This window comes from Dromiciops gliroides, chromosome 3 (genome assembly GCF_019393635.1).
Source record: "Dromiciops gliroides isolate mDroGli1 chromosome 3, mDroGli1.pri, whole genome shotgun sequence".
Classification (NCBI taxonomy): domain Eukaryota; kingdom Metazoa; phylum Chordata; class Mammalia; order Microbiotheria; family Microbiotheriidae; genus Dromiciops; species Dromiciops gliroides.
The window spans coordinates 354,952,787-354,980,461 of record NC_057863.1 but is presented as its reverse complement, the minus strand read 5'-3'; the positions used below and the strand labels follow the sequence as shown (position 1 = coordinate 354,980,461).

At 39.6% G+C, this 27,675-nt stretch overlaps 1 protein-coding gene and 1 pseudogene across 5 annotated transcripts; one reads left to right on the top strand and one right to left on the bottom strand.

The window, feature by feature from the left end:
- The first annotated feature begins 1,603 nt into the window (after positions 1 to 1,603).
- On the top strand, positions 1,604 to 15,350 carry SC5D (sterol-C5-desaturase). 5 transcript variants are annotated; one of them, XM_043991926.1, is made up of 5 exons: positions 1,604 to 1,799; positions 8,175 to 8,392; positions 9,451 to 9,583; positions 12,806 to 12,906; positions 13,662 to 15,350. In XM_043991926.1, the coding sequence occupies exons 1-5, from the start codon at positions 1,775 to 1,777 to the stop codon at positions 14,115 to 14,117; spliced, it is 933 nt and encodes a 310-aa protein (XP_043847861.1). In that variant the 5' UTR covers positions 1,604 to 1,774; the 3' UTR covers positions 14,118 to 15,350. The 5 variants fall into 5 exon arrangements, with proteins under 5 accessions (XP_043847861.1, XP_043847863.1, XP_043847864.1 ...); XM_043991928.1 differs by lacking the exon at positions 1,604 to 1,799 and adding an exon at positions 2,413 to 2,587; XM_043991929.1 differs by lacking the exon at positions 1,604 to 1,799 and adding an exon at positions 2,413 to 2,595.
- A 3,688-nt stretch (positions 15,351 to 19,038) lies between these two features.
- Positions 19,039 to 27,675, bottom strand: part of LOC122747603 — a 105,477-nt pseudogene continuing 96,840 nt past the window's right edge.

The window sequence follows — 27,675 nt, the reverse complement described above, 5'->3', positions numbered from 1 at the left end:
CAATCTATCCTTCACAAGAGGACCAAAATAATTTTTATAAGGTTGTAGTTCTCACCATGTAAAAATCTTTCAGGGGCTGTTTACCCTCCTTGCAAAGGCATTTACAATCTATCTACAAACGAACTTTCCAGTCTTTTAAAAACAAAAATCTGGGGCAGCTAGGTGGTATAGTGGATAGAGCACTGGCCCTGGATTCAGGAGGACCTGAGTTCAAATCCCGACTCAGACACTTAACACTTACTAGCTGTGTGACCCTAGGCAAGTCACTTAACCCCAATTGCCTCACCAAAACAAACAAACAAAAACAAAAAAGAAAAACCCCATTACTCCCTCTACAATTCAGCCATATTGAACTACTAATGGACATACCATTTCCTGCTTTGTATATTCCTGCTGGCTGCACCCTATACCTGGAATGAATTTTCTTCTCATCCTCACGTCTTAGAATTGGTCTTTCTGCAAAGCCCAACCCAAACACCACCTCCCTATACTCTTCCCTGATGCCAATCTAAACTAAAGTTATTATGCATGCTTGCTCCCACTTGAAATTTTCTTAGGGCACTTTGTCTAAATCTCTTTTGCATCTATCTCTTCCTACCTATCTTGTTTTAATATCAGGAGTGCTTGTGGGTACTTCAAATTTAATCTATTATTATTATTTTCTCCATCACTTTCTTAAGTCTAGACAATCAGTAACAACATAACATAAATAAATGAATAAATGGATAAATAGATGAATAGAAAACAGCTAGAGAAATAAATGAAGTATAAATAAACAAATAGATAGAAAATAGATAAATAAGTAAATAAGCAAATGAATCAACAAAAAACAAATAAAGCCCCTATTTGTAGTGTTTACCCATTTCTAAGGTGTAAATGGTCACACTGAAAATTCAGCAATTGGGCTCCAAGCCAGTTGAAACTGAGCTATACCGCATATAAAATGTAATACAAGCTCTTTGAGGGCAGGGGGTGGTGTGCCATTCCTCTTAGTACCCTCATCAAGTAGCAGTCACTCAGTCAAAAAGACATCCCAACCTCTCCATTCACGGAGCTTAGTCAAAACAAACGAAAAACCCTGTGTACAAACAAGATCTAGACAGGATAAATTGGGGGTAGTCTCAGTGCGAAAGCATTTATATTAAAGAGAACCGGGAAAGGTCTCTTGCAGAAGGTGGAACTTTAGCTGAAACTCGAAGGAGAGCCTGGGAAGCCAGGAGGCTGAGATTGAGGAAGGAGAGAGCTCCAGGCACGTGCCAAAAAGCCCTCATTCCAGGAACAATAATAAGGTCACCGAATCACGTAGTAGGGTGTAAAAAGAGAGTAAAGGGCAGAGAGAGGGATGGACAGATTATGAAGGGCTTTACGTGCCTAACACCAGAGGATTTAATTGTTGACTTCTGGAGGAGCCACCGCAGTTTATTGGTTGCCCGAGGGGAGGATAAGGCACATGGTCCAGACCTATCAAAGTTTGGGAAGCTCAGTTTGACAGCTGAATAGATGTTGGATTAAAGTTTAAGACTGCAGCTAGGTGGCACAGTGGCTAAAGCACAGGCCCTGGACTCAGGAGTACCTGAGGTTAAATCCGGCCTCACCCTTGACACTGGGCAAGTCATTTAACCCACATTGCCCCCGCAAAAAAAAAAAAAAAGACTGTACTAGGAATTGGGGTAGGGGCTCCCCATTTGTGGGGCTGTTACAGCAGAATTATAGATCTACGGCTGCAAGGAATCTCAGAAGTCACCTGGACCAGGGCTTCTTTTGCGCCCAAGAAATGCTTACCCGATCCAGCTATACAGGTATATAAAATAGGTATACATCATCTTTTACTGTTGCCAAATTTTTCGAGACCCCCACATTCGGTTACGCGACCCACAGTTTAAGAAGCTTTCCCGTAGGCCAAGTGCTTCAATTTACAGAAGAGGAAACTGGAGAGCCTGGGGGAGGAAACAAGGTGCCGAGAATCACGCATTTAGCGGTGAGGAGGACATTGGGATTCAAAGCCTGAGGACAGCTCGATCCCTTCCCGCCCCCTCCTCAAGGCAGCGGGGAGGAGAGGGTGTCCGCCACTCCCTTAGCAAAGGTGACTCGAATGTGGCAGCCCTCCCAATCTTTCCCAAACGGGTTCGGGCAGCCAGAAGCCCGGGAGAAGGGGAAAGCGGGGTAGAGTTCAGGGAGGAGGCCTTCAGGATTAGCACCAAATTCAACCTACGCCGAATTAGGCAGCGAGGCTCCTCCTCCCCCACTTGCCAGCGCCAACTGTAGGAGAGCCTACAGACAAGTCCTAGGGGGCGAGCGTCACATGACGCCAATGGCCTCTCTCCCAGTGGTCGCGCGATTCGCCGTCATATCAGCCTATGCCCCCTTCCTCTGATTGGTCGGCGCCTCGCTCCCGCCCTCTCCTTGCACCGCCCCTCTCCTCGCCTTCTTTCCTCGTTCCCGGGTAACCGAGGCCGAGAGCTGGGGATCAGCGGGTGGCTTAAGATTGGAGGTGCAGCGGCTGGTGACGCCTGACAGCGCGAAGCGAGGCGAGGACAGGAGGCGGCGGCGGCGGCGGCCGGAGTCCCACTCGTCGGGGAAGGTGCAGGTCTGGGGGTGTGTGCGATGAGCGGGGCGGCGGGGGGGGGGAGGAGGAATAGTCGGTAGGGGTTTTGGGAAGGGAGACCCGCAGAAAATTGGGGACTGTGGCCGGGGGAAAATCTTTTGGAGCCGGAGGAAGGCACGGCGCCTCGGGGGGCTTGGGTGTCGCGGGGCAGGGGTTCCCCTCATTTAAAGTCCTCCCCTGGAGACTGGGGAAGGGCGGAGAACCCGGGCGGTCTCCACCCTCCCGTACCGGGGCGGGGCGGGGGGAGGGGGGACTTTGAGGTGGAGTCGCCTCCGCTGCCCTTGGGGCAGGCTCCCCAGATCCTGGCGGGACTGCGAGTGAGCCCCGCGGACCGGGGGACAGTGAACAGGGGCCCGGAATGTCCCGCTCCTGGGGGGGTGGGGGGAGGCAAAGGAGGGTGAGAAAATGACAGTCTGAATGGTAACATTACATGAAGTTTGGCTGCGCGCTTCAGGGGTGTGCTCCACGCACCTGGAGAGCAGAGCTCATTTGGGAAAAGGTTTTCTAGGATGCCCCCTCCGATCAGCTACATCAGCTCCGTGTGACCCCAAGGGGACACCCTCTGCGGAGTCCTGTGGGCTAGCCTGCCACCCATGCAGAGCTGGTAAAAATGAGTTAATTACCATGGTTATATATTTTTAAAAGGATTAAATGCTATTGTCCATAGTGTGATGTGGCCTCAGTATTACAGGGACTCCGTAGAATACCTATATATTCGGTACCCAAAGCTTAGCACAGTGTCTGGCTCATAACAGGCTCTTTTTTTTTTTTTTTTTTTTTTTGGTGAAGCAATTGGGATTAAGTGACTTGCCCAGGGTCACACAGCTAGTAAGTGTTAAGTGTCTGAGGTCGGATTTGAACTCAGGTACTCCTGAATCCAGGGCCAGTGCTCTATCCACTGGGCCATCTAGCTGCCCCTCATAACAGGCTCTTAATGCTTATTGAATTGAATTATTAAATATATAAGGTACATAGAAAAAGGAGCAATTGGGGTGGTGTTTGCTGCTTTTTGGAAAAGTTCTGGTTGGGAGATCCTGAATACACCCATAGGCATGAACAGTTTGCTGCAAAACTTTGCAAATAAAATCACATTTCAATATAAGCTTTTGTTGGTAAAGTTGATAGGATATTCCATAAGCACTATTTTATTAAAAGAAAAAAATAGAATTTGATATGAAAAACAGAATAAATAACATTTTTATTCCATGTTTATGAGTTAGTCTTAAAATGAGCTGTCTTTGAATAGAAAAAATAGGTATACATACATGTTTATGTGTGTGTACATGCACTCATCACATTCATTATAAATTGGGAACTACAAAAATGAAAAAGCTCCCTCCACTGCTGCCAGTGGACAGTTATCTACTTAGAGAGTTTCTTTAAGCAAGAAGAGGTTAATTGACTTTCCCAATACGTGACAAACAAGACTTGAACCCCAGGCCCTCTTGAATTTGAGGCTAGCTCTCCATTGACTACAGTTCAGCTGTCTCTCCATACCTATATATGCATGTGTGTGTATATATATATATTTTTTTTTCTTTTCAAAGACTCCATATACATACATATACACACATAAATATGTATATATGTGTAGTTTTGTTTATAGAATGCTAGACTTGGAGCCAGGAAGTGCATAGGGAAGAAAAACGTATTTATTGAGCGAATACATTTTAGCTAGAAAACTTTGTTTACTGAGATCTACCCTAGGCTCTACAGAGCCAACTTGGGTATTACACAAACTTGATTTCAACTAAGCTGAGAGTATAAAAACCTGCAATTAACAGAAAATAATTTTTCCCCTGCTGAGCTATGAGTTCTTTTCAGAGTAGAGTTTCCGAATGTCTAAAGAAGTCAAGGAGTTGTGAACTGGGGATAATTAGCTGAACATTCTTTCACTTAAAACAGTAATAGTAATAGCAAGCAATTGTATTATACACTTTAAAAAAATAAACATTTTTATTTTAAAGTTTTGAGTTCCAAATTATATCACCCCCCTCCTCCCTAAAGCGGTAAGCAATTGATGTATTACACTCTAAAAACTTCTAAAGCACTTGCTTCAGGTGGCAAAGTGGATAGAGAACAGACCTGGAGACAGGAACGCTCATTTTCCTGAGTTCAAATCTAGCTTCAGACACTTTAATTCCCTGGACAAGTCACTTAATCCCATTTGCCTCTGTTTCCTTATCTGAGCTGGACAAGAAGATGGCAGACCACTCTAGCGTCTGCCAAGAAAACCCCAGAATGGGGTCAGGAAGAGTGGAAAAGAAAAACAGGAAACTTCTACATTGAGAAAATCAAATACTGATTTTGTTTTTTATTTTTTATTCCATTCTGTAATTGATTCTATTCTGTAGCTGCTTGTGCCATGTTTCTTTGTTTTTTAAAGTTCAGAAGTTCAGTTTTCCCTCTCTAAGTTTAAATTCAGTGGTTCTATTATAAATAACCTTAGCTCCAAGAAATGTTATCTTTATACAGCCTTGCATACCTGTATACAATTAAGGGAGATCTGTTATCTTACTAATAAGCCTTACAGAATGTAAGTGGGTAACTAGAAGTCTGTTATCACTGTTCAACTAAAGAACCAATGGACTTTATCAGTCAACCTTTCCTGACAGCAGAATGGAAGAAAGGGGTTACTAGCCCCAAATGTCCAGCTCGTCATAGTTTTTTTTGCCACCTATGCTACTTCAGACTTTGTAAACAATCATATTGTTTTCCATCTGTGATGCTTCCTCTTTTTTGTTCTCTTGTTCTTCCCAAAATTATGTTAAGATGGGGGCAGTTGGGGGCGGCTAGGTGGCGCAGTGGATAAAGCACTGGCCCTGGATTCAGGAGTACCTGAGTTCAAATCCGGCTTCAGACACTTGACACTTACTAGCTGTGTGACCCTGGGTAAGTCACTTAACCCCCATTGCCCCGTAAAAAAACAAAAAACAAACAAAAAAAAAAAGATGGGGGCAGCTAGGTGGTACGGTGGATAAAGCACTGGCCCTCGATTCAGGAGGACCTGAGTTAAAATCCGGCCTCAGATACTTGATACTTACTAGCTGTGTGACCATGGGCAAGTCACTTAACCCTCATTGCCCTGCAAAAACAAAATTACATTAAGGCTAGTAAGCTGTACCTCATGTTCTTGTGGCTGACCGAGGAGTCAAGAGACCCCTTTTATTGGTAATTGCTTGTCTTACCAGTAAATTGAACATGGCTTGGAACTTGAATTTTCAAATGTAACAACATTCATTATTTCATTTGATCCTGGCTGGTAATCCTAAGAGATGGAAACTTAGAAGTATTATCATTCCCATTTTACAGGCAGGGACATCTTGGTTTCTGATTTGAGTCTTGAAGAAAACTGCCCCCAGACAGCCTGTCCTGCTAACCCTTGTTATTAGTGCTTCTCTTCCTCCTCAATTTGCATTGTATTATTATCTGTGTAATAACACAGAAGATTTTAAGTTCCTTGAGGGAAGGGATTCTCTTTTTCTTTCTTTGTTACCCTCAATACTTGGCATAATACTTTCATTGCTTAACTTTAATAACTCCTTGGGGAATTGAATTTCATAGCTGTCAGAAGATAGGACTACTCAAAGTTTCAACCAAGGTGCATGACTAGATATGACAAAAGATTAGTTTACCTAATAATCTAATGAGTTTCTTCTTTCTCTGTTACTTATGTCTCTTCCTGTTTATCCCGATCTCTTGTCCCTCTCTTTGTTCCTTTTCTTTAATAAAGGTTACTGTCCTCCTGTTCAAAGTTTAATACAAGATCAGTTTCTACTAAAAAGTCATTCAATATACATATGTTGAACACTTACTACATTGCAAGGTTCAGAGAATACTTATCAATTCACTATCCTACTCTCCGTAGTGGTTCTTCCAAACCTTTCCATCCCTCTTGAAACCTCCCATGGCTTCCCTCTTCTCCCACCCTTTCAGCTGTGAATTTAACCTCATATATTACTTTAAAAAAAAAAAATTGAGGCCGTTCTCAGAGAGCTCCCTCTTCTCACATGACGCCTTTGTCTTCTGCTACTGTCTCCTCCATCACCCCTGTCTCACACAAAGAAGCGGCCTTATTCTTTGCTGATGCAATCCCCTCTACCTGTATAAGCAATCCAATTCCATCTCATCTCTAACAGCTTGCTCCCACTGTCATCCCACTCTCTCACTTATCTTCAGTCTCTCTCTGCTGGCTCCTTCCTTACTGTCTACTAACATGCCCACGTCACCCCAACCCTTAAGAAACCTTCACTTGATCCTTCTATCCCAGCTAACTATCATCCTATATCTCTTGCCCTTTGTGGCCAAAATCCTTGGAAAAGCTATCTAAAACAGGTGCCTCCACTTCCTCTCACTTTTAACTTCCTGTAGTCCAGCTTCTGACCTCATCATTTGACTGAAACTTCTCTCTCCAAAATTACCAATGGTCTCCTAGTTGCTAAACCCAGTGGCCCTTCCTCAATCTTCATTTTCTCTACCTCTCTGCATCCTCAGACGGTGTTGATCACCCCTTTTTTCCATGTTACTCTCTTCTCTCTAGGTTTTTAGGACAGAACTCTGTCCTTGTTCTCCTAGCCCTCTGACTATTCTCAGTCTACTTTGTTAGATCCTCAACCAAGTCATGCCTACTCTCTGTGAGTGTTCCATAGGATTCTTTACTACTTCACTTGGTAATCTCATCAGCTCCTATAGATTTAATTATTCTCTCTTTGCTGATGATTCTAAAATTTCTCTATCCAGTCCTAATCTCTCTACTGACCTCCAGTTTTGCAACTACAACTGCCTTTCGGACATCTCAAATTGGATGTTTTAAATTCTATATATACAAAACTGAACTCACCTTTTCCCCTAAACCTTTCCAAATTTCCCCGTTACAGTCACAAGGACATTACCACCCTCCAGGTTGGTACCAGACTCACGGCCTGTCCATCTTCCTCCACTCCTCATGATTTTTCATTTCCCTGTCCAGTCTCTTGCAAAGGAATTTTGATTTCACTTTTTCAACATCTCTTGAATACAACTCTTCTCTGTCACCACCCTGGTACAGGCCCTCAATACCTCTATGCCTAAACTATTACAAAGGTCTTTCGGTTGATCTGCCTGCCACAAGTCTCTCTATACTCCAATTAGTCCTCCATTCAGATGCCAAAGTGATTTTCCTGAAGTGACAATCCAATCACGTCACCACCGCACCCCACCCGAGGACTCCAGTGGTCCCCAGTCATATACAGGATCAAACATAAAACCTTCTGTTTGTCATTCAGTGCCTTCACAACCTTAGCCTCTACCAAAAGCTATGTTTTCAAAACCACAGCCTGTGCCTTCTGATCTTGTGCTACTAAAATCAGTCCCCGCCTCCAAAGCTGGAAAGCCCACTGCTGGAACTTGGCCTTAGAAGAAGCTTGACAGCAAAAGAGTCTCCGAATTCAGTGGCATGAATTTAAATTCGGCTTCTTTAGCTGCAGAAGCTTTGGTACCAGTTGAGGAGTTTATAAAAGTTATCAGTTATTCTAATGATTCTTGTTGAAGGAAATAAAATTTGTTGTTTTTTAATCTATGTGTCATTCAGGTGTCACGATGGACCTTGTACTGAATATTGCAGATTATTACTTTTTCACACCATATGTATATCCAAGTACATGGCCAGAGAATGAAATCATCCGACAATCTCTCAGCCTCCTAGTTATAACAAATCTTGGGGCTTTCTTTTTATATTTCCTTTTTGCAACTCTGAGCTATTATTTTGTCTTTGATCATTCATTGAAGAAACATCCACTTTTTTTAGAGGTAAGCATTTAATTTTTCCTGTATGCCTTATATCAATTAAATTATGGAGATGGGGGTTGGAATTAGATAAAACTGATTACTTAACTGACTTGTCCAGGGACACAGTCTGAGGCAGGATTTGAACTCCTGTCTTCTATTTTTTTTAAGTATTTTATTATTTTCCAGTTACATGTAAGGATAGTTTTCAATATTTGTTTTAATTAGATTTTTAGTTCCAAATTTTGAACTCCTGTCTTCCTGACTAGAACAGCTAGATGATATATATATATGTGTGTGTGTATATATATATGGATATAGCCTGGTGTCAGAAAGACTTGAGTTCAATTCCAGCCTCAGATACTAGCTCTGTGACTGTGACCCTGGACAAGTCACTTACTCATGTTTGTCTCCGTTTCCTTGCCTATAAAATGAGTTGGAAAAGGAAATGGTAAACCATTCCAGTATCTTTGCCAAGAAACCCCCAAATGGGGTCATGACAAGTCAAACACAACTGAAATGACAGAAGGACAACAATTTCATGACTCCAGGCCTGGTGCTTAGCTGCTTATAGGATTTAGAATTTTTTAAATTGTTTTTGATCACTTTTATATCTCAGCTCCCTTGTTGTCAATTACCACAGGGTTAGAATTGCAAATATTAAGGAGTGGAGCTGGTGAAAGGAAAATTTGTATTGTATTCATTGTACATTCATGAAATGGCATTGTCCAGTAGGGATATTTTAAAGAGAATGTCTCTGAGAAATTAAAATTAGTTAGGCATATGTGTTAAGGCATAAGAAACAGAACATGCCCTTTTCTTTGCACACCTCTCTCTCTGTCTCTCTCTTCCCCTCTCCTTCCCCTCTTTCCCATCTCTGTCTTCCTTCCCTCCCAAATCCCCCACAACATTGAAGTTTAGCAATATAAAATGGTTTGGGCTAAAAATAAATAAAATGATACTTATAAGAGGGATCTTTAAACTGGGGCTAAAAGTAGTTACATAGCTATTATTACTTTAGATTGTGCTCATTGAAAACAAATAATGGATCCAGTTTTAAATATTTAAAATCTGAATTTCAGAACCAAGTATATCGAGAAATTAAGCATACTGTCCAAGCACTGCCATGGATAAGCATTCCCACAGTTTTATTGTTTCTGCTAGAGGTCAGAGGTTACAGCAAACTGTATGACAACATAGAAGATTCAACATATGGTGAGTAAGCAATTTGAATGTCAAGAAAAGAGAATCTGAATATAGATTTAAAAAATAAATTGCCTTTTTAGCATAACATTTGTTAATTCCATTGAAGTTATCTTAAGAAAAAAGGTAGAATCATCATACCTGAAATAGTTTAAATTAAAAATATACCCAAGGGCATTTCAGACACCATATAGAATTCTTTTTGTTGTTGTTGTTGAGGCAATTGGAGTTAAGTGACTTGCCCAGGGCCACACAGCGCATAACTGTCTGAGACTGAATGTAAACACAGGTCCTCTGGATTTTCAGAAGCAGTGAGTTATCCACTGTGCCACCTAGCTGCCCCACCATATAGAATTCTTGCTAAATGTTTATTTTCTTTCTAAACAGTAATGGTTATTAAGTTGCATTAAAAGAGCTGATGTATTAATCAGCTAAATTTGAGAGGCCTAGGTTAAGCTAGATACTTCACATGCAAAATTATGAGAAATAAAAATATTTACACTTACCAACAGCACCTGCAAGAAGTAAATTGCATGTGTATGATAAAGGAAAATTATTCAGAGGCAGTCTCTGCCCATGAGGACCTTTTAAATCTATGTACTCTGGAAAGGGAGTACATAACAGACATGGCAAAAGTTTGTCAAGGCAGTACTTGGTTTAAGTGCCAAAGTAGAGGTGTGGAAAATAAGCTCCTTTTAAGAGTTCAGGGGCAGGGCAGCTAGGTGGCACAGTGGATAAAGCACCGGGCCTAGATTCAGGAGAACCTGAGTTCAAATCTGGCCTCAGACATTTGATACTTACTAGCTGTGTGACCTTGGGCAAGTCACTTAATCATCATTGCCCCACCAAAAAAAAAATTCAGGGGATGGAGAGATCCAGTAAGATGGAATGATATGAAAAGCTTTGAACTATGCTTTGAAGAATGAGTAGGATTTATATTGGTGAAGAAAAGAGGGCTTGTCATACAGATGAAAGAGTATAAGCAAAGTTACAGAGACAGAACAGGGAGCAAACTTGCCTGGCTACAGCAGGGGCTTAATGTTAAGGAGATAAGTTGGAAATATAGAGGCCATGTTGTAGTGTTGTGAATGTTGGGCTGAAGAGTTTATATTTTATAGATAGAATCTGAATTAGACCATACCTGAAGGGTTATCTAATTCAACCCTTTTCTGAAACCTGAATCCCCTCTAGAATATCCCTACCAACTGATTATCCTTCCTTTGCTAGAATACCTCCAGTGACAGAATATAAACTTCTTGAAAGGCAAGTACTGTTTCATTCTTATCTTTGTATCCTCAGTACAAAGGTACTTAATGAATGTTTGTTGATTGGTTGGTAGAGACCTTCCTACTTTGCAAGGCAGTTTAATGCATCTTGGATAGCCCATTTTTTCAGAAGTTCTTTATATGGAATTGAAATTTGCCTCCCTCTAACTTCTGCCCATTGGTTCTAGTTTTGTCTTTTGGGACCAAGCAGAAGAAGTCTTCTTCCCATTTCTTCCTTAAAATAACCCTTTAATGATTGTAAGATAGAAGCCATGTTCACTCTGGAGTACCTGTTCACACTAGAGTACCACTAATTACTTTCTTTGTTCCTCATATGGGCACAGTTTATATATATATATATATATATACATATATATATATATATATATATAAATTTTCTTTTTTTTCCTTTTTTTTTTTTTGGTGAGGCAATTGGGGTCAAGTGACTTGCCCAGGGTCACACAGCTAGTAAGTATTAAGTGTCTGAGGGCAGATTTGAACTCAGGTCCTCCTGATTCCAGGGCCTGTGCTCTATCTACTGCACCACCTAGCTGCCCCTAGTTATATTTTTTTAACAGTCTGGCTCACCATTCTCTAGATCCTTTCATTTGTCAGTGGCCCTATGGAAATGCAGCACCCTGAACTGAACACAGTGTTCTGATTAGGGATGGTCACTTTGCCTATTTTGGACACACCATTTTGTCTGTCATATCATAAAGTTGACTTAAGTTGAGTTTATACTCCTTTGAATTTCCTGGGTCTGTTTCATATGGACCACAGGAAACAAAAATGGCCCCTGAGCTCCTGGCTTCTTGGGCTTTCTCCAACACCAACTGAACCCACCAGGTTTTTTTCACCAGGACTCTCATTGCTTGACTCATGGTTTCTACTGGGCTTACACAGCAACATTCACTTCTTGGCTTTTGTGGCCTCCTAGGCCTTTTCAGACCCTCTCTAGCACAAGATTTCTTTTGCTTCTCATACCCCAGAGCCTTCTTCAGGGCCTGTTAGGTACCACCAGCTCTTTAAGCCTTATAATATACAACCTTTAATGGACCCCTACCCAGTCACTGATACTCTGTATGTACTCACTCCTCAATTATCATATGTCTACACCTTTATATTGTGCACATCTAAACAATTCTGAACTCCCAGTTACTAATATACAAACCCCATTCTCTCTCCCCAGCTGTTCACACTCTTAGTCCCATTCACCATAGCCCTACCCCTCCAATGTCCCCTCCAGCACTACAGATCTGCCCACTCCACTGTACTCCCTGGAACCCCAAGAATTTTAGCCTATAAAGCTTTTTCTTTCTTTCTTTCTTTTTTTTTTTTTGGAATACAATTTTGTCATCTAAGACGTTATACTTTCCAGCTTTAGTTTTTCTATAGATTTTATCATTGTGCATACCATCAGGTCTTCATCCAAGTCGTGGACAAAAATATTTTGTGTATCTGGTTGTCAGCTGAAAAATATCCAAAGTTCTTCAGTGAAGTGTCTTTTTAAAAATATTAATCTAACAACATTAGCTTTAAAAGCTGTTATAATAATCTAGGCATGATGTAATTAACTTATAGAAGGGAAGAGATATATTGGAAAGACATTTTAAAAGGTGGCATAAGGTGAGTGAGCATAAGGGAATGGATAAGAATGAATAAAGTCCTTACATCAGTCTATCAAATAGGTATTTATCCAAAAGGGATCTAACATCTTTGAGTAGATTTATGTTAAAGTGTCATATATTTCAATTCCTTCAGAGAAAGGGAATAGAGAAATAAATGATACTTAAATGAAGGGAGGAAATCATGAATTTCTAGAAAATTCCAAGGAGACTATTTTACATTATACTAAGTTCAACTAGCCAGTTATTATATGAGACTTCAAGATTATTTTGTTCTTAGAACACCTGCTGATCTTGAACTATAAGCTTAATTTTGATTCTGCTACTCTGTCTCCTTTTTCTAGGTTGGCCTGGAGTCTTTTGTAGTATGCTATCCTTCCTCTTCTTCACTGATATGGCGATCTACTGGATCCATCGGGGCCTTCATCATAAACTTGTATATAAGGTAGAGTTATTCTAGGCAGAATGGAAAAATACTACTACATAACTTCATTGTTGTATAAATATATATATGTAATTATTTCCAAAAGTTTTCCCAAGGTCAAATTCATTAGTGGCCACAGCTATAACAAGCCCCATTTATCTTTTTATTTGGATAAATCTGTGTGGCACTAGAAAGGGATTTTTTAAAAAGACATACATTTTTAAGAGTTTACAAGATTAATTTTGTTCAATAGCAAGAATTTGAATGTTAAATTGGACAGATTTTGAAAGGGATGCTCGGGGCAGCTAGGTGGCATGGATAAAGCACCGGCCCTGGATTCAGGAGTACCTGAGTTCAAATCTGGCCTCAGACACTTGACACTTACTAGCTGTGTGACCCTGGGTAAGTCACTTCACCCCCATTGCCCCACAAAAACAAAGAAAGAAAGAAAGAAAGAAAGAAAGAAAGAAAGAAAGAAAGAAAGAAAGAAAGAAAGAAAGAAAGAAAGAAAGAAAGAAAGAAAGAAAGAAAGAAAGAAAGAAAGAAAGAAAGAGATGCTCCAGGTAGGCATCATTTTTACCTATAAATCTAAATTCATATTATTTGTCTGTGAGCAAGTCATTTAACCCTGGGTTTCATTTTTTCATCTGTAAAGTAAGGGAGTTGAAGTAGATGATCTCTGAGGTCCTTTTCATCTATAAGTCTATTCTATATGAAAAATTGCATCTTCCATAATAAAGTTGTTTTATGATAATGATCCCCTTTTCCTTCTGTAGCGTCTACACAAGCCTCATCACGTTTGGAAGATTACTACTCCATTTGCAAGTCATGCTTTTCACCCAGTGGATGGCTTCCTTCAGGGTCTACCATATCATATATATCCTTTCATCTTTCCATTACATAAAGTAGCTTATTTAGGCCTGTATATTTTTGTGAATGTCTGGACAATTTCCATTCATGATGGTGACTTCCGAGTTCCAAAGTTCTTAGAAGCAGTTATTAATGGCTCAGCCCATCATACAGATCACCACCTTTACTTTGACTATAACTATGGCCAATATTTCACACTGTGGGATAGAATTGGAGGTTCTTTCAAGTATCCTTCTTCTTTTGAAGGCAAGGGGCCACTCAATTACATGAAGACGATAACTGAAGGAAAATTAAATGGCCATGCAGGAAATGGTTGCAAGAATGAACAGTTTTTCAGTGGAGAGAGTTTAAAGACTAAGTAGATTGTTGCCCAATCACTGCTAAATAGCAACATCTGGTATTAAAAAAAAAACCCTATTCAACAGGCAACCAAGGGATATCATCAAATTGAACTCTTCTGGTGTCACTTAAGAGTCAGCACTTTCAGTGCAACTATGATATGATCATGGTGATGGATTGCAGCAGGATGCTGCAAGCACCAAAATCTGGACCCCACAGTTCCAACACTAGATATTGGACTAAGGTCTATCTTAACTATTTGTTTCCTGCTGGGAAAGCTGTGGTTCATAAGGTTTACAAAAATGTACAGAAAGAAAATGATGAAGGGTAGCAGGGTGATTGTATGTAATGGACCTTGTACTCCTGTTCATTGAGGAAGGCTAATTTTGTTTAAAAACCAGATTTAGTGCCATAACAAAGAGCTTTTAATCTGAGGGTGGAAAGCCTTATTGTGGCAATGTTAATTGATCTGTTAAAGGTGAGGTGACTACATGCAGCACTTTATTTAAATGAGAATGTCTTTGTGAAGTTACAGATTTTAAAATTAGCAACTAAATAATGTAAGCTAATTAATAGCCAGTATGACAAGATTTGCCGTCCTCCTATACCAAGGAAACTCATTTTGGGGGACTGCGCCATATGTAAAGTTAATTGGACTCTGCTATCTTACAGTGAAGTGAATAAATAGAATTTTTTTCCCTAAATTGAAACTACCCAGGTTTTATTTATGACTCATTCAGGTCTAAGATTACATAAATAAAATTTTCAGGTGTTTTAAAAAATTTAAAACAATAATAATCACTTTGGTTTAATGCTTGAATCTGAATGTACTTTAAAAAGTGAAATTTGATATCCGAATAAGAATATATTTGACAGTACTAATTTTATATTAAATTGATGCACTGCACTTTTGATATGTGTCAAAGCTACATAGCTGCAATTTTCTATAAAATGGAAATAATTCCTAAATAAATAGTGTGGAAGATTAATTTTGCAATTAAATCATTCCCCCCAAAAAAGATTTAGGTAAATATTGTGCATGATAAAATAAATACGGTTTGCAAAAGCATTCTATGCAACTATGTAAATGTCAATAAAAATTAAACACAGTTGTCATCAAATTGATCCAATTAAATCTTTTGACTACATAGCAAGGACTTTAGTGTTCTGGTTTTTGTGTAAAGTTGAAGCATAAACAGCATGAAATGTCAAAGATGTGCACAGATGCCAATTATTAAAAATGCATAGACATTGAATTTTTATTGTATTTGTTCGATGTTTATCTGGCTATGGTTTGAGTAGTAGAATTGTGGATGAATCATAAAATTTTATGCTCGTATATGGAAGCTTTGTTTTGTTTTTAATTTCCATGAAATGTATGTTACTTTCCTTCACATCAGTGTTGGGAGATGAGTACGTTGTAAGAGAACGGAGGTGTAAGCTGCTCTGGTTTCTGCCTCAATATTCTCCAGCTTTGGCCAGATGAAAGAAGATTCCTTCACAAGCAAGGAGAGGCAGGCAAAGTTCTCTTTAGTCCGGCATTTTCCAAATTAACAAATGGAATAGCATTTTCCTCATTAAGCTGTGATAGTCCTGTTATATTAGTCAGTAACCTTAATAGTCCTACTTTTGTATTCAGTAATTTGTGAGAGTTCCAATGTATGGACACTGCCTTTATTAGTCCACATTTTGAGTATGGGTTCAATTCTGGATATCAAGTTTTAAGAACAGTGATAAACTGGAGAATGTTCAGAGGCCAACCATGATGGTGAAGGGCCTTGATAACATACCCTCTGACAATCAATTATTAATCATCTACTATGTACCGGACCAGGCAGTTGGGTGGCACAGTGGACAGCGCGTGCTGGAGTCAGACTGACCTTCCTGAGTTCAAATTTGGCCTCTGACACTTCCTAGCAGTATGACCCTGCACAACTCACCTAACCCTGTTGGCCTCAGTTTCTTCGTCTGAAAAATGAGTCAGGGAAGGAAATGGCAAAACCAGTCCAGTATCTTTGCCAAGAAAACCTCAAATGCAGTCATGAAGAGTCAGACAACTGAAATGACTGAATGACAACAATGTTCCAGACATTACACTGTGTGCTAAAGAATCAGCCTCTACTCTCAAGGACCTTATATTCCTCTCAGGGAGCAGGTAAATATTTCTAGAGGGGAGGAAGGTAGGAGCTGGGGGATTGGGAAAGGCTTCAATGTAAAAAGTGGCATTTGACCTGATATTTACAAGAAATGGGATTCTAAGAGGTAGGGATATAATTGCAAGTCTATGGAAGAGGAGCTGGCCCCAAATAGTATAGCTAAGAACAATGGTTTTTTTTTAAAGTTGCTGAGTCAAATTTAGGCTTGATGTTAAAAAAAAAAAGTAACCACTTATAACGATTTGGGGAGTCAACAGTTAACCTCTCAATGCTGGTAATGGGTTCCCCCATAGGAGGTATTCAAGGGAAGTCTAAATGACCTCTTGTTAGCTACCATTGTGTAGAGGGTTGGTTATGGGTTGAACTAGATGTTCTCCATGGTTCTGTTATTCTGTGTAATTGAGCTCTCATCTTGAAGGTCTGACAAAGCATGATACATTGGAATACTAGTGAGTTCAGTTGAATCAGTCTTCTGATCCGTGTGTGTGTGTGTGTGTGTGTGTGTGTGTGTATGTATATATGTAGAACCAAAAGAAGGCAAGTCTTAGTGGAAATAAATCAGTCAACTGACAAGCATTTTTTAAGCACCTAGCTAGCACTGGGGATACAAACCCTAGTGTTTAGATTTTATAGGGGGATGTGATGTGTATCCTTAAACACTTAGTGCCTACTCTGCTCCCCAGGGCTATCACAAAGACAAAAAAATTAAACTCCCTAATTAAACTCCTATCAATGGAGGATATAAATGTACAGTTTTAGAGATAGGGACCAGACCTATAACAATTAATGTTACCTTCCAGGTTCCTATATATACAAGTATATGCAGAATAAATACAAGGGAAAGAAGGAAGACGCTAGCAATCAGAAGGAATAAGAATATATAGAAGGTGTTGGTTGTAGACAAGTACATACCAAATACATGGCAATTTGAGAGGGAACAGGGAGAATAAGGAAAAGCTTTATATAAAAGTTGCTACTTAAGCTGATTAATTGAAGGAAATTAGGTATTCTAATCCATGAAGGGGAAGAGGGAATGCATTCTAGATCCAAAGCAAAGGTATGGAGAAGGGTAATGTCATGTGAGGGACAGCAAACAGGCTAATTTGGCAGAAACTATATGAAACAGCCTAATAAGGCTAGAAAGGTTGGAGCCAGGGCGTAGAAAACTTTCTTTTTTCTTTTTCTTTTTTTTTTGGGGGGGGGGGACGGACAATGAGGGTTAAGTGACTTGCCTAAGGTCACACAGCTAGTAAGCGTCAAGTGTCTGAGGTTAGATTTGAACTCGGGTCCTCCTGAATCCAGGGCTGGTGCTTTATACACTGCACCACCTAGCTGCCCCCATTGTAGAGGACTTTAAATGCCAGACATTAGAACTTGCACTTGATCCTCGGGGTAAAAGGAATCCACTGAAACTTCATGAGAAAAATAGTGACGTGATTAGACCGGTACTTAGGGAATGTCACTTTGACACGTGGAAAGGGGTTGAGACATGGAAGGAAGTTGCTACAATAGTCCAAGCAAGGAGTGGGAAGGGAGCAAGCATTTCTTGCCCAGCACTGGGCTAAGTGGCTTTCAAACATCTCATTTGATCCTCACAACCCTAGGAGGTAGGTGTTATTATTATCCCTATTCTACAGTTGAAGAAACAGGAAAACATAGGCTAAGTAAATTGATTATGGTCACACAGCTAGGAGGTGTGTGAGGCCATATTTGATTTTTTTTCTTTTTAGTGAGGCTATATTTGAACACAGTTCTCCCTAACTCCAGGCCCAGCATCTATCCATTACACACATTACACCATAGAAATGGTGAAGACCTGAACTATATGGCTATGTAAATAGAGATAAAGTAACAAGAGATATGGAAATAGAATCAAGACTTGACAACTATTTGGATATGTTGGGTGAAGGAGAGTAAGAAGTCAAGAGTGACTGAAATTGACAACCTGAATGACTGGTAGGAAGGTGATACCCTTGGCAAAAAAAAAAAAAAAATAGGGAAGTTTGAAAAAAGATTTTGGCGGAAAGGTAATGAGTTTTGCTTTGGATGTGTGGAGTCTGAAATGCCTATGGGACATTCAGTTTAAAATGTCTAATAAATAGTGGTTAGTGTTGGACTGTAGCTTGTTGAGCAAGGCTTAGGCTTGATCTATAGATCTTAGAGTAATCTGCATAAAGATGACAAACCCAACATAGGCTGATGAAGTCGCCAAATCAGAGTTAAGAGGTAAAAGAGGGTGGCACAGTGGATAGAGCACCAGCCCTGAATTCAGGAGGACCTGAGTTCAAATCTGGCCTCAGACACTTAACACTTACTAGCTGTGTGACCCTGGGCAAGTCATTTAACACCCCCCCCCAAAAAAAAGGTAAAAGAGGGCTCAGGATAGAGCATTGGGGGGTACTGTTTAGTTAGGGGTCAGAATAGAGGTGATGATCCAGCAAAGGAGACAAATGATCAGAAAAGCTGGAGAACAAAGAGCAAAATCACCAAAACTCAGAAAAATATATCTATGAGGAAGGAATAGTCAAGAGTGTCAGATCCTACAAAGATATTGAGGAAAGGTCACCAGATTTGTCAATTAAGAAATTCACTACTAACTTTGAAAAGAAAAATTTCAGTTAAAACCAGTAGTGAGAAGTAAATTGCCCACCATCAAAGGCAGTTGAGGCAACATTCTAGTCCAATCCCAGGGGAGAACTACCATCAGAAAGTGAGAAGTCAGAAGGGGCTGTGGGAGTAAATAAGGAAAAAAAAAAAGAATCCACCAAAGGCCTCAGGAGGAATTCAATTAGTCACCTGGAGCATAAACTCTCAAAAGCCTACAAAAGAGAACCGAGCAAGCATTTAGAGCCTTACATATATCTCATTTGATCTTCATAACAACCCCTGGGAAGTAGGAGCTATTATTATCCCCATTTTATGGATGAGGAAACTGAGACAGGCAAACAAAGTGATTTGCCCAAGATCATACAGCTATTAAGCTTCAGTGGCCATATTTAAACTCAGGTCAGGTATTCCTGATTCTAGACCCAGTGCTCTATGCACAGTGCCTCCTAGTCCTGCCTTCCTCCTACCCTGGGTAGAGGATGCAGAAGCAGAGGAAAGCCAATGTATGTTCTGCTTAGGGGAGCATGACAAGCTGCATTGCAGCAATGTTCAGCCAAATAACTAAAGAACAGAGGGAACTAGGACATCCAATCCTTAGTTATCACACACACACACACACACACAAACACACACACGCTGCTATAAATATTTGAGAGTATATAAGTACTTTCTTTTTATTGATGGCTTTCTTGGGGTATAAGCCCAAGATGGAGTCTCTGGTTTGATGGTATGGTCACTTTAGTCACTTTATTTGAATAATTCTAAATAGCTTTCCAAAATGGTGGTACCATTTCACATCTCCACCAACAATGTATTAGTGGGCCTATTATTCCTCAACTCCTCCAACATTGACTATTGCCATTTTTGCCAATTTGTAAGGTATAAGGGAAAACCTTGGGGTTAATTTAATTTGTGTTCCTCTTTTTATTATTTATTTAAAGCATTCATTCATGTGGTGGTGTATATTTTGCAGTTCTTCCTTTGAGAACTATTCTTATGCTTTGATGATTTATCTATTGGGGAATAGCTATTAGTCTTATATAGATTTATTAATTGTTTATATATCTTGGATACCAAACCCTTATCAGAGAAATTTGATAACAAAGATTTTTTCCCCATTCCCCCACTTCCCTTTTTATCCTAGATGCTTTAATGTTGTCTATGCAGAAGTTTTTAAGAACAGAAAGGGCCCCATATATAGAGAATGGTTGTTCTCCTGGCAAAGCATATATTAGTTGTCATTGTGTGGCTCAAAGTGAGGAAGGATAGAAATTTCTAGCCTCTTCTTCTACCCTTCTCCAAGGGAAACTTTCATTCCTGCCAGGAAGTTGTGGATGGAGGCCTCCACTCTGCTTTCCTCAGAGAGAGGGGATACCAGGCTAGAATATTTTCTATCTCTTTCCTTAAGTATATGTGTATATGTGTGTGTATGTATGTATGTATGTGTGTATATATATGTGTATATAAATATACATACATATACCTACAAGTATATGCTTATGTATGTGGGTGGGTGTATATATATATATATATATATATATAAAATACATGTATATATCCACACCTCCATATACATACATATACATATACATATCCACACACACATATATGCATACATACATATCCACACCATACGTACACACACTTATACATATAGTCTAGGGGATATGATCAAGTGCCATCTAAGTTCTCATGACTGTGTCATTACATGGGGGAAGGAGGACCTCAAAAGCTTTATTTACAAATCTTGACCCTTTTCCCCACCAAATATCAGTTCCACAATGAACACTCATAGCAAATAACAAAAAAAAATGTATCCAATTCAAAGCAAAACAGAAATGAGAGAAGGTGTACAAAGGAAAATATTTGCCAAACAATATAAAGTGAAGTAGTTCTATTGGAAGAGGAAAAACTCAGCTCCACCAAGTATGAGTCTTAGATCTTGCCCAAGGGGAAATTCCCTGAAGTCTCTAGAGTAGCAAGGTGGAGATAGTGACATGATAAAGACTGCTTGATCTTCTCATGTTTTCCAAAAGTCTTCCCCAACCCAACCCACAACAACCTGCAGTGGAGTTGGCTTCTTCCTTCTTCCCTTTTGAAACTGGAAGCTGGAAGCACCTGAAACACTTCAAAGCTGGAAGAAGACTTGAAGCTTAAAGAGTCCTAAAGAGGACTGAAGAAGGTTGGAGCTCTCCTGCTCTCACCAGCTCCACCCTACTCCTCACTCAGGGCAGGATGTTCATCTCCCCCACTAGGATAAGTGAACAAGAAGAAATAATAACAGAAGAGAGACTTGCAGACCTGCTAAACAAGTCAAGACATGTATGAAGAAATATTATGCCAGAAGGCCTCTGAGCCTTGTTGACTTCATCCAGGAAGGCCTAAGGGCCTCCCAAAACTCTGGGCCTGAAGCCAATGGGCAGCAGATTTGCTACTACACAGTCCTTCCAGTAAAAGAAAGGCCTGCAAAGCTAGATCCTCTGCAAAAAGTATACGGGAGGGGCAGCTAGGTGTCTCAGTGGATAAAGCACTGGCCTTGGATTCAAGAGAACCTGAGTTCAAATCCAGCCCCAGACACTTGACACTTAACTAGCTGTGTGACCCTGGGCAAGTCACTTAACCCTCATTGCCCTGAAAAAAAAAAGTATACTGGGGCAGGAGAGAGGAGAGGTGAGGTGTGATAGAATGGGGCAGGGTTTCAAATAGTAGCAGCTCATTAAAGTTCCTGAAACAGTTTCTACCATCTCTACTGCAGAATTGATATTTCACATGGGAGTGTGGCTAGGTGGTGCTGGCCCTGACATTGGAAGGACCTGAGTTCAAATCTCACCTCAGATACTTACCAGCTGTTTGTATATATGTGTGTATGTATGTATGTATGTATGATATATATTTTATATATTATCATGTGTGTATGTGTATATATACATATATACACCCACACCCACACTCACCTACCCACCCACACACATATATATCTTGCCACTGGATCCAGATGGCTCTAGGGGAGAGAGTGAGGCTGTACAGCCCTCCCTCACTTGAATGCAATTCAGTGCAAGTCATGATATCACCCCAATGTCACATCCTCCTCGAGAATGAAGGACAAACAACAATTTCACATAGTAGGTGCTATGTAAATACTTATTCCCTTCTGACCTCCAAGTGAGGAACAATCTGAAAGAAGAAAACTAAAAAGCAATAATGCTAAAAGAACACATGATCTTTATATGAACAAAAATATATTAATCCCCAAGATAGGATGGATGCACAGAGAATTTAAAGATCTCATGTCTCTCATAATAACAACAAATAAAAAAAAAGTGACACCCCCCCCCCCCCCGCATAGCACAAAAAAACTGCTGAGAATTTCTGAGCAACAAAGGTGCTGAGTGGAGAGGAAGAGGCAGAGGTGGTAGAGGGGATGGTGAAGGAGAAGGAGGGGGGAGGGGGGGAGGAGGAGGAGAGAAAGGAGAACTGAAGGCTACAGTGTTATAGGCAGAAATATGGATGCTGATTCTCTAATAGTGGTTTGAGTTTGAGCAAGATCCTCTGGAATTTGAATCCTCAAGTAACCCGTTTTATGCCAGTCCAGGCAAGAGGAACACTCTGCAGCAGAGGTCTGAGAGATCTTCAATGCTTCCTGGAGCTTGTAGAACTCATTTTCCATCTTGTCAACTTGCTGTCTGATGAGTCTGAGTTCCCAGAAGTAGATACCAGATGGAAAAGGCAGTCTTTCAACATCTCTAAACTCTGCGTAATCCTGCTCTGACAACACCAATAGAAAGACCACGCCCTCCTTTTCATTGTAGTCTTCAGGCTGGAAAGTTCGATGATGCTCCAGGTTAATGTTGACCAACTTTGGCCACAACCTGTGTTTGTGGGAGGCACATCTGTCATCCTTTCAGGTGGAGATAGAGGAGGTAATCAAAGAAGGCGAAGGAGGAAAAGGAGATGAGATGGAATAGGATGGGGGGGGGTGTGGCTAACTTTTCTTTTTGAATAACATTTTGGCTCTGGCTCTCAACTTCCTTCTTCTCCAGTAATTGCACTTGGTCATTTTTTTTTTAATTTTTAGTATAAGAGCCCTAGGAGGTAAACAGAGTCTGGGCAATGACCTCTGTGGTTTCAGTATCTAGGAGAATTAAAAATTAAAATACTTGGCATGGATGTACCAATAAGAGCCATCATTTCTACTCAAACCCTTCTGGTGGGGAAAGAAGAGAAAATAATTCTTGATTGGATGAGGAGACTCCCTGGCCAATTGAAATAGTGGCGCTTTTTGTATCTGCTGAGAATTTCTGAACACAGAAAACAAAATGCCAATCAAAGAATACACAGGTCCCTCACTTCCAGAACAACAACAAAACCATGGGGCAAACTCCAAGATACACAGTGACTAAATTTAACAATTCCAATGAGAAACAACAGGAGGGTCAGGAAGTTGGGGTGCCTTCTCCCACTAAGCTGCCCACTCTCTTGGGCTCACATGAACTGTTTCCATTCTTGGGAGACCTGGCCCCTAAAGAGAGATCTTTTTTTTTTCATTATTGCTGGCTCATTGTGCCACTAAATATTTCTTTTAAACAAAACTTAGTTTTGTCTCATGTCTAGGGTCTCCCCCTAAAAGGAATGCCTTTTAGAAAGATACTTAATGAATAAAGTAAATCACGTGTAGGACAAATATTTATTTCCTCCTCTACAAAAGAAATGTTTCAAACACCACAAAAGCATAGTTTTCTTTTTTTTTAATCCTCTTTAATTTCTCTAGAAATATTAAGAAATACTGTTTCTCCAGTCTAAAAACCCCTTTCAACCTTTTCCCTTAGGGAAAATGGCAAAAAAAAAAAAGGTAGGGCCTTGCTTTAAAATGGAGTAAGAGTGATAATTAAACTCTATTCTGTTCTAGATGAGATTATTGACTTACCTTCCACCTAAAGTAATTGGTGCAGGGACCCATATGGGGTCAGTGTCTTCTCTTGTAAAATTTAAGGTTATGATATTGATAACAGAAAAAAATTCTCAGGATAAAATAATCCAGGAAGGAACTGAGTGATTCCTTATTCTGGAATGTTAACTCTAAGCTATATTTTTAACATATTGTGATCTTTTCCTTGTTCAAGATTCCTGCAAATCTTATCTGAAATCTTCTTGGGGCAGTCATGTCAGAGGGCAAGGGGACTATGCCAGTTTGGACATGCCAAACTAGAAATGACTAGGAATGATAGATGATCGATAAATAGAAAGATAGATAGATAGAAAGATGGATAGATAGATAGATAGATAGATAGATAGATAGATAGATAGATAGATAGATAGATAGATAGATGATAGATAGATAGATAGATAGATAGATAGATAGATAGATAGATAGATAGATAGATAGATAGATAGGTAGATAGGTAGATAGGTAAGTAGATTAGATAGATCTATTTATACATACATTCATGTTTCTGGAAGACTGATTTTTAAATCACAGTGTACATTATTAGTATTAATTTTTTCTTCAACAACACAAAAGACTGTTAAGTACACAATAAGAAATACTTAAAATACAAACCGGTAGTCTATAATTCCTATTATACTTTCCTGGGAAACTGATACATAAAAAGCAAAATATAAAATCCTTTGTGAGACTGCTAAGCAGATATATTGCCTTACATCAGGTCTTCTTGTGAGAAATTCACTCAAGGTCCATATCAGAGCATAGACTGGGCTCATCCTGCAGATGATTATCTCTGGCCTGCCTGGATAATCACTACCATGCATGAGCAGCTGCCAATGGTAGATGAGTGAAGGGAGATAAATTCACATCTCATCACAGGAGGTCCAAAAGAATGCTGTCAGAGAACCAAACCACATGTTCAGAAGAGAGAAAGACTTGGAAGTTGAAGAGCACAACATAACTATTTATAAAGATGAAGGAGTGGAACACTCTTCTTGTTCCAGAGTTAATATTCTTTTTTACTCCATTCCCTATGGGGGATGGAGGGACAAGGGAGAAGTCAGACAGAACATGAGGTGGTACTAACCACAGGTCATTGGTTTTGTATACCCTTAATCAAGAGACCCGGGTACATGTCTCCTTGAATGAAATGGTCAGCATAGAGGCTCAGTATTCTATGGGAAGCCCTTTGTCAGAACGTGTTACTGGAAGTAGCCAGTACACAGACTCACGTACAAACCCTGGCATAACTGCTGTTACATTATCATTCAAGGTCATCTACAATCTGGTTTCAACCTATCTTTCTGACTTTTATTTCACTTGGAATGGAGGATGGTAAAGGGGGGAATACTTTATCAGGAATATATACAGGAGACTCCTGTGCTAGCATTGGGTATGTGCCTGAGCACTATTTGGCAGTTCCTTCTCCCATTGTCCAGTTCTGGATCATAATTCCAGGGCAGAGAGGAGCAGTTATGGTTAGCAGTCATGAGGAAATAGAGGCCCTATGTGGGTAAGGCCAGAGAACTGACAAGGAGGAAAGTGATAAGAATTCTCCCTGGGTCACACCACCTTGGAAGCACCAAGAACCTACAGGCTCCCAGATCTAGCCACAGAAACTCTGGCTAGCCACCCCCTCATTCCACACATCCCCAGAGGTGAACAAAGCTTACCAAAACTAACATAAAGTCCAAAGTCAAGAAATAAGATAGAAAACTGAGCAAACACAGAAAAAGAACATGACCTTTAAAAGCTTCTGTGGTGATGGGAAAGCTCAAGACACAAACTCAGAAGACAATGACATGAAAACTTCTACAAGGAAAGCCTCCAAAAATGTAGATTGGAAATTAGTTCAACAAGAATACCTAGAACACCTAAAGAAAAAGATATTTTTTAAAAAGCAAAAAGTGATTTTTAAAATCAAATAAGAATGGTAGAGGAAAAATTAAGGAATGAAATGAGAGAAATGCAAGAAACCTATGAAAAGAGAATAAACATTTTGGTTAAAAAAAAAGATACAAAATCTCACTAAAGAAAATAACCCTTTAAAAATTACAGTTGGTCAAGCGGAAGCTAATGATTCCATGAGACATCAAGAAACAATAAAACAAAGTCAAAACAATGAGAAAAACAGAAGAAAATGTGAAATATCTCATTGGAAAAACAACTGACCTGGAAAATAAATCAAGGAGAGATCATTTAAAAATAATTGGACTATCTGAAAAACATGATCAAAAAAAAGATCCTAGACATCATATTTCAAGAAATTATACAACAAAACTGCCTAGATATTATAGAACCAGAGGACAAAGTAGAAATTGAAAGACTCTCAATCACCTGCAGAAAGTGATCCCAAAATGAAGACTCCCAGGAATATTATAGTCAAATTCCAGAGCTCACATGTCAAGGAGAAAATACCAAAAATAGCTAAAAAGAAACCATTCAAGTATCACCTTCAGTGATCCATCACAAGTCAGGATCACACAAAATTTAGCAGCTACTACTATAAAGAAGTGGAAGGCTTAGAATATGATATTCTGGAAGGTAAAGGAGATAGGATTACAATAAAGAATAACCTACCCACCAAAACTAAGTATAATCCTTTTGGGGGGTGGGGGGAATGGATATTTAATGAAATAGAGAACTTTCAAGCATTCCTGATGAAAAGACCAGAGCTGCATAGAAAACTTGACATTCAAACACAAATCTCAAAAGGAGAATAAAAAAAGCTAAACATGAAGAAAAATCATAAGGACTTAATAAGATTAAACTGTTTACATTCTTAGATGGGAAGATGATGCATGTAACTCTTAAGAACTTTATCATTCTGAGGGCAGTTATATAAGAAATCTATATAGACAAAGGACGTGGGTGTGAGTCTATTATTTTGAAATGATCTAAAAAAAAGAATGGAAGGGTGAGAAAAAGCAAAGCACTAAAAGAAGGGGAAAGGAAGAGGAAGAATGGGAAAATTATCTCAAGTAAAATAGGCTCACAAGGAAGAGATTTTACAGTGAAAGGTGAAATGGGGAGGGCAGGAAATGTTTTAGCTTCACTCTCATCTGAACTGGTTCAAAGAAGTAGATTTGTGTGTGTGTATGTGTGTGTGTGTGTGTGTGCATATATAAACAGAGAGTTAAATATAAAAATTCATTTTATCCAACAGGGAAGTAGGAGAGGAAGGGGCTAAGAAAAAGAAGGGGGAGTGGTAGGATGGAGGACAGATTAATGGAGGCAAAATAATTTGTGCTTTTTAAAAGATAAAAAGCTAAACAGATTTTTGATGAGAGGACAGGGTTAAAAAAAAAGAAGGATAAATAGACAATAATAGGGCAGAGATAACTATTAATGAAAATGTGATGAGTTCATTCATTCATTGTCTATGGTACCTTTGAGCAAAACATAATATCTCTTTTAATTGGGTCTGTTTTTATTTTTGTTTTGTCTGAGATCATGATCACTATCCCTGACTTTTTAACTTCAGCTGAGGCATGATAGATTCTATTCTAGTCCTCTGATTTAACTCTATGTGTATCTTTCTGTTTCAAGTATGTCTCATAAACAACATATTGTTGGATCCTAGTTTCTAATCCATTCTACTATCCATTTCCATTTTTGCTTCTGAAGTTCCATAGGGATATCTCTCTGGATCCTGAAACTGCCAATCCTCATCTCATACTGTCTGATGACTTGAAGAGTATTAAATATGATCCTATCTCACAGGATGTGCCTGACAATCCAAAAAGATTTGATGTTGTTGTCCATGTCTTGGCTGCCTAGAGAGGAAAATGCCCACTTTATGAATAGGTTGGCTCACAGGAACATCATGATTTGAACACCACAGGTGAAAGGTATTTCCAAATGTCAAGCCTACAA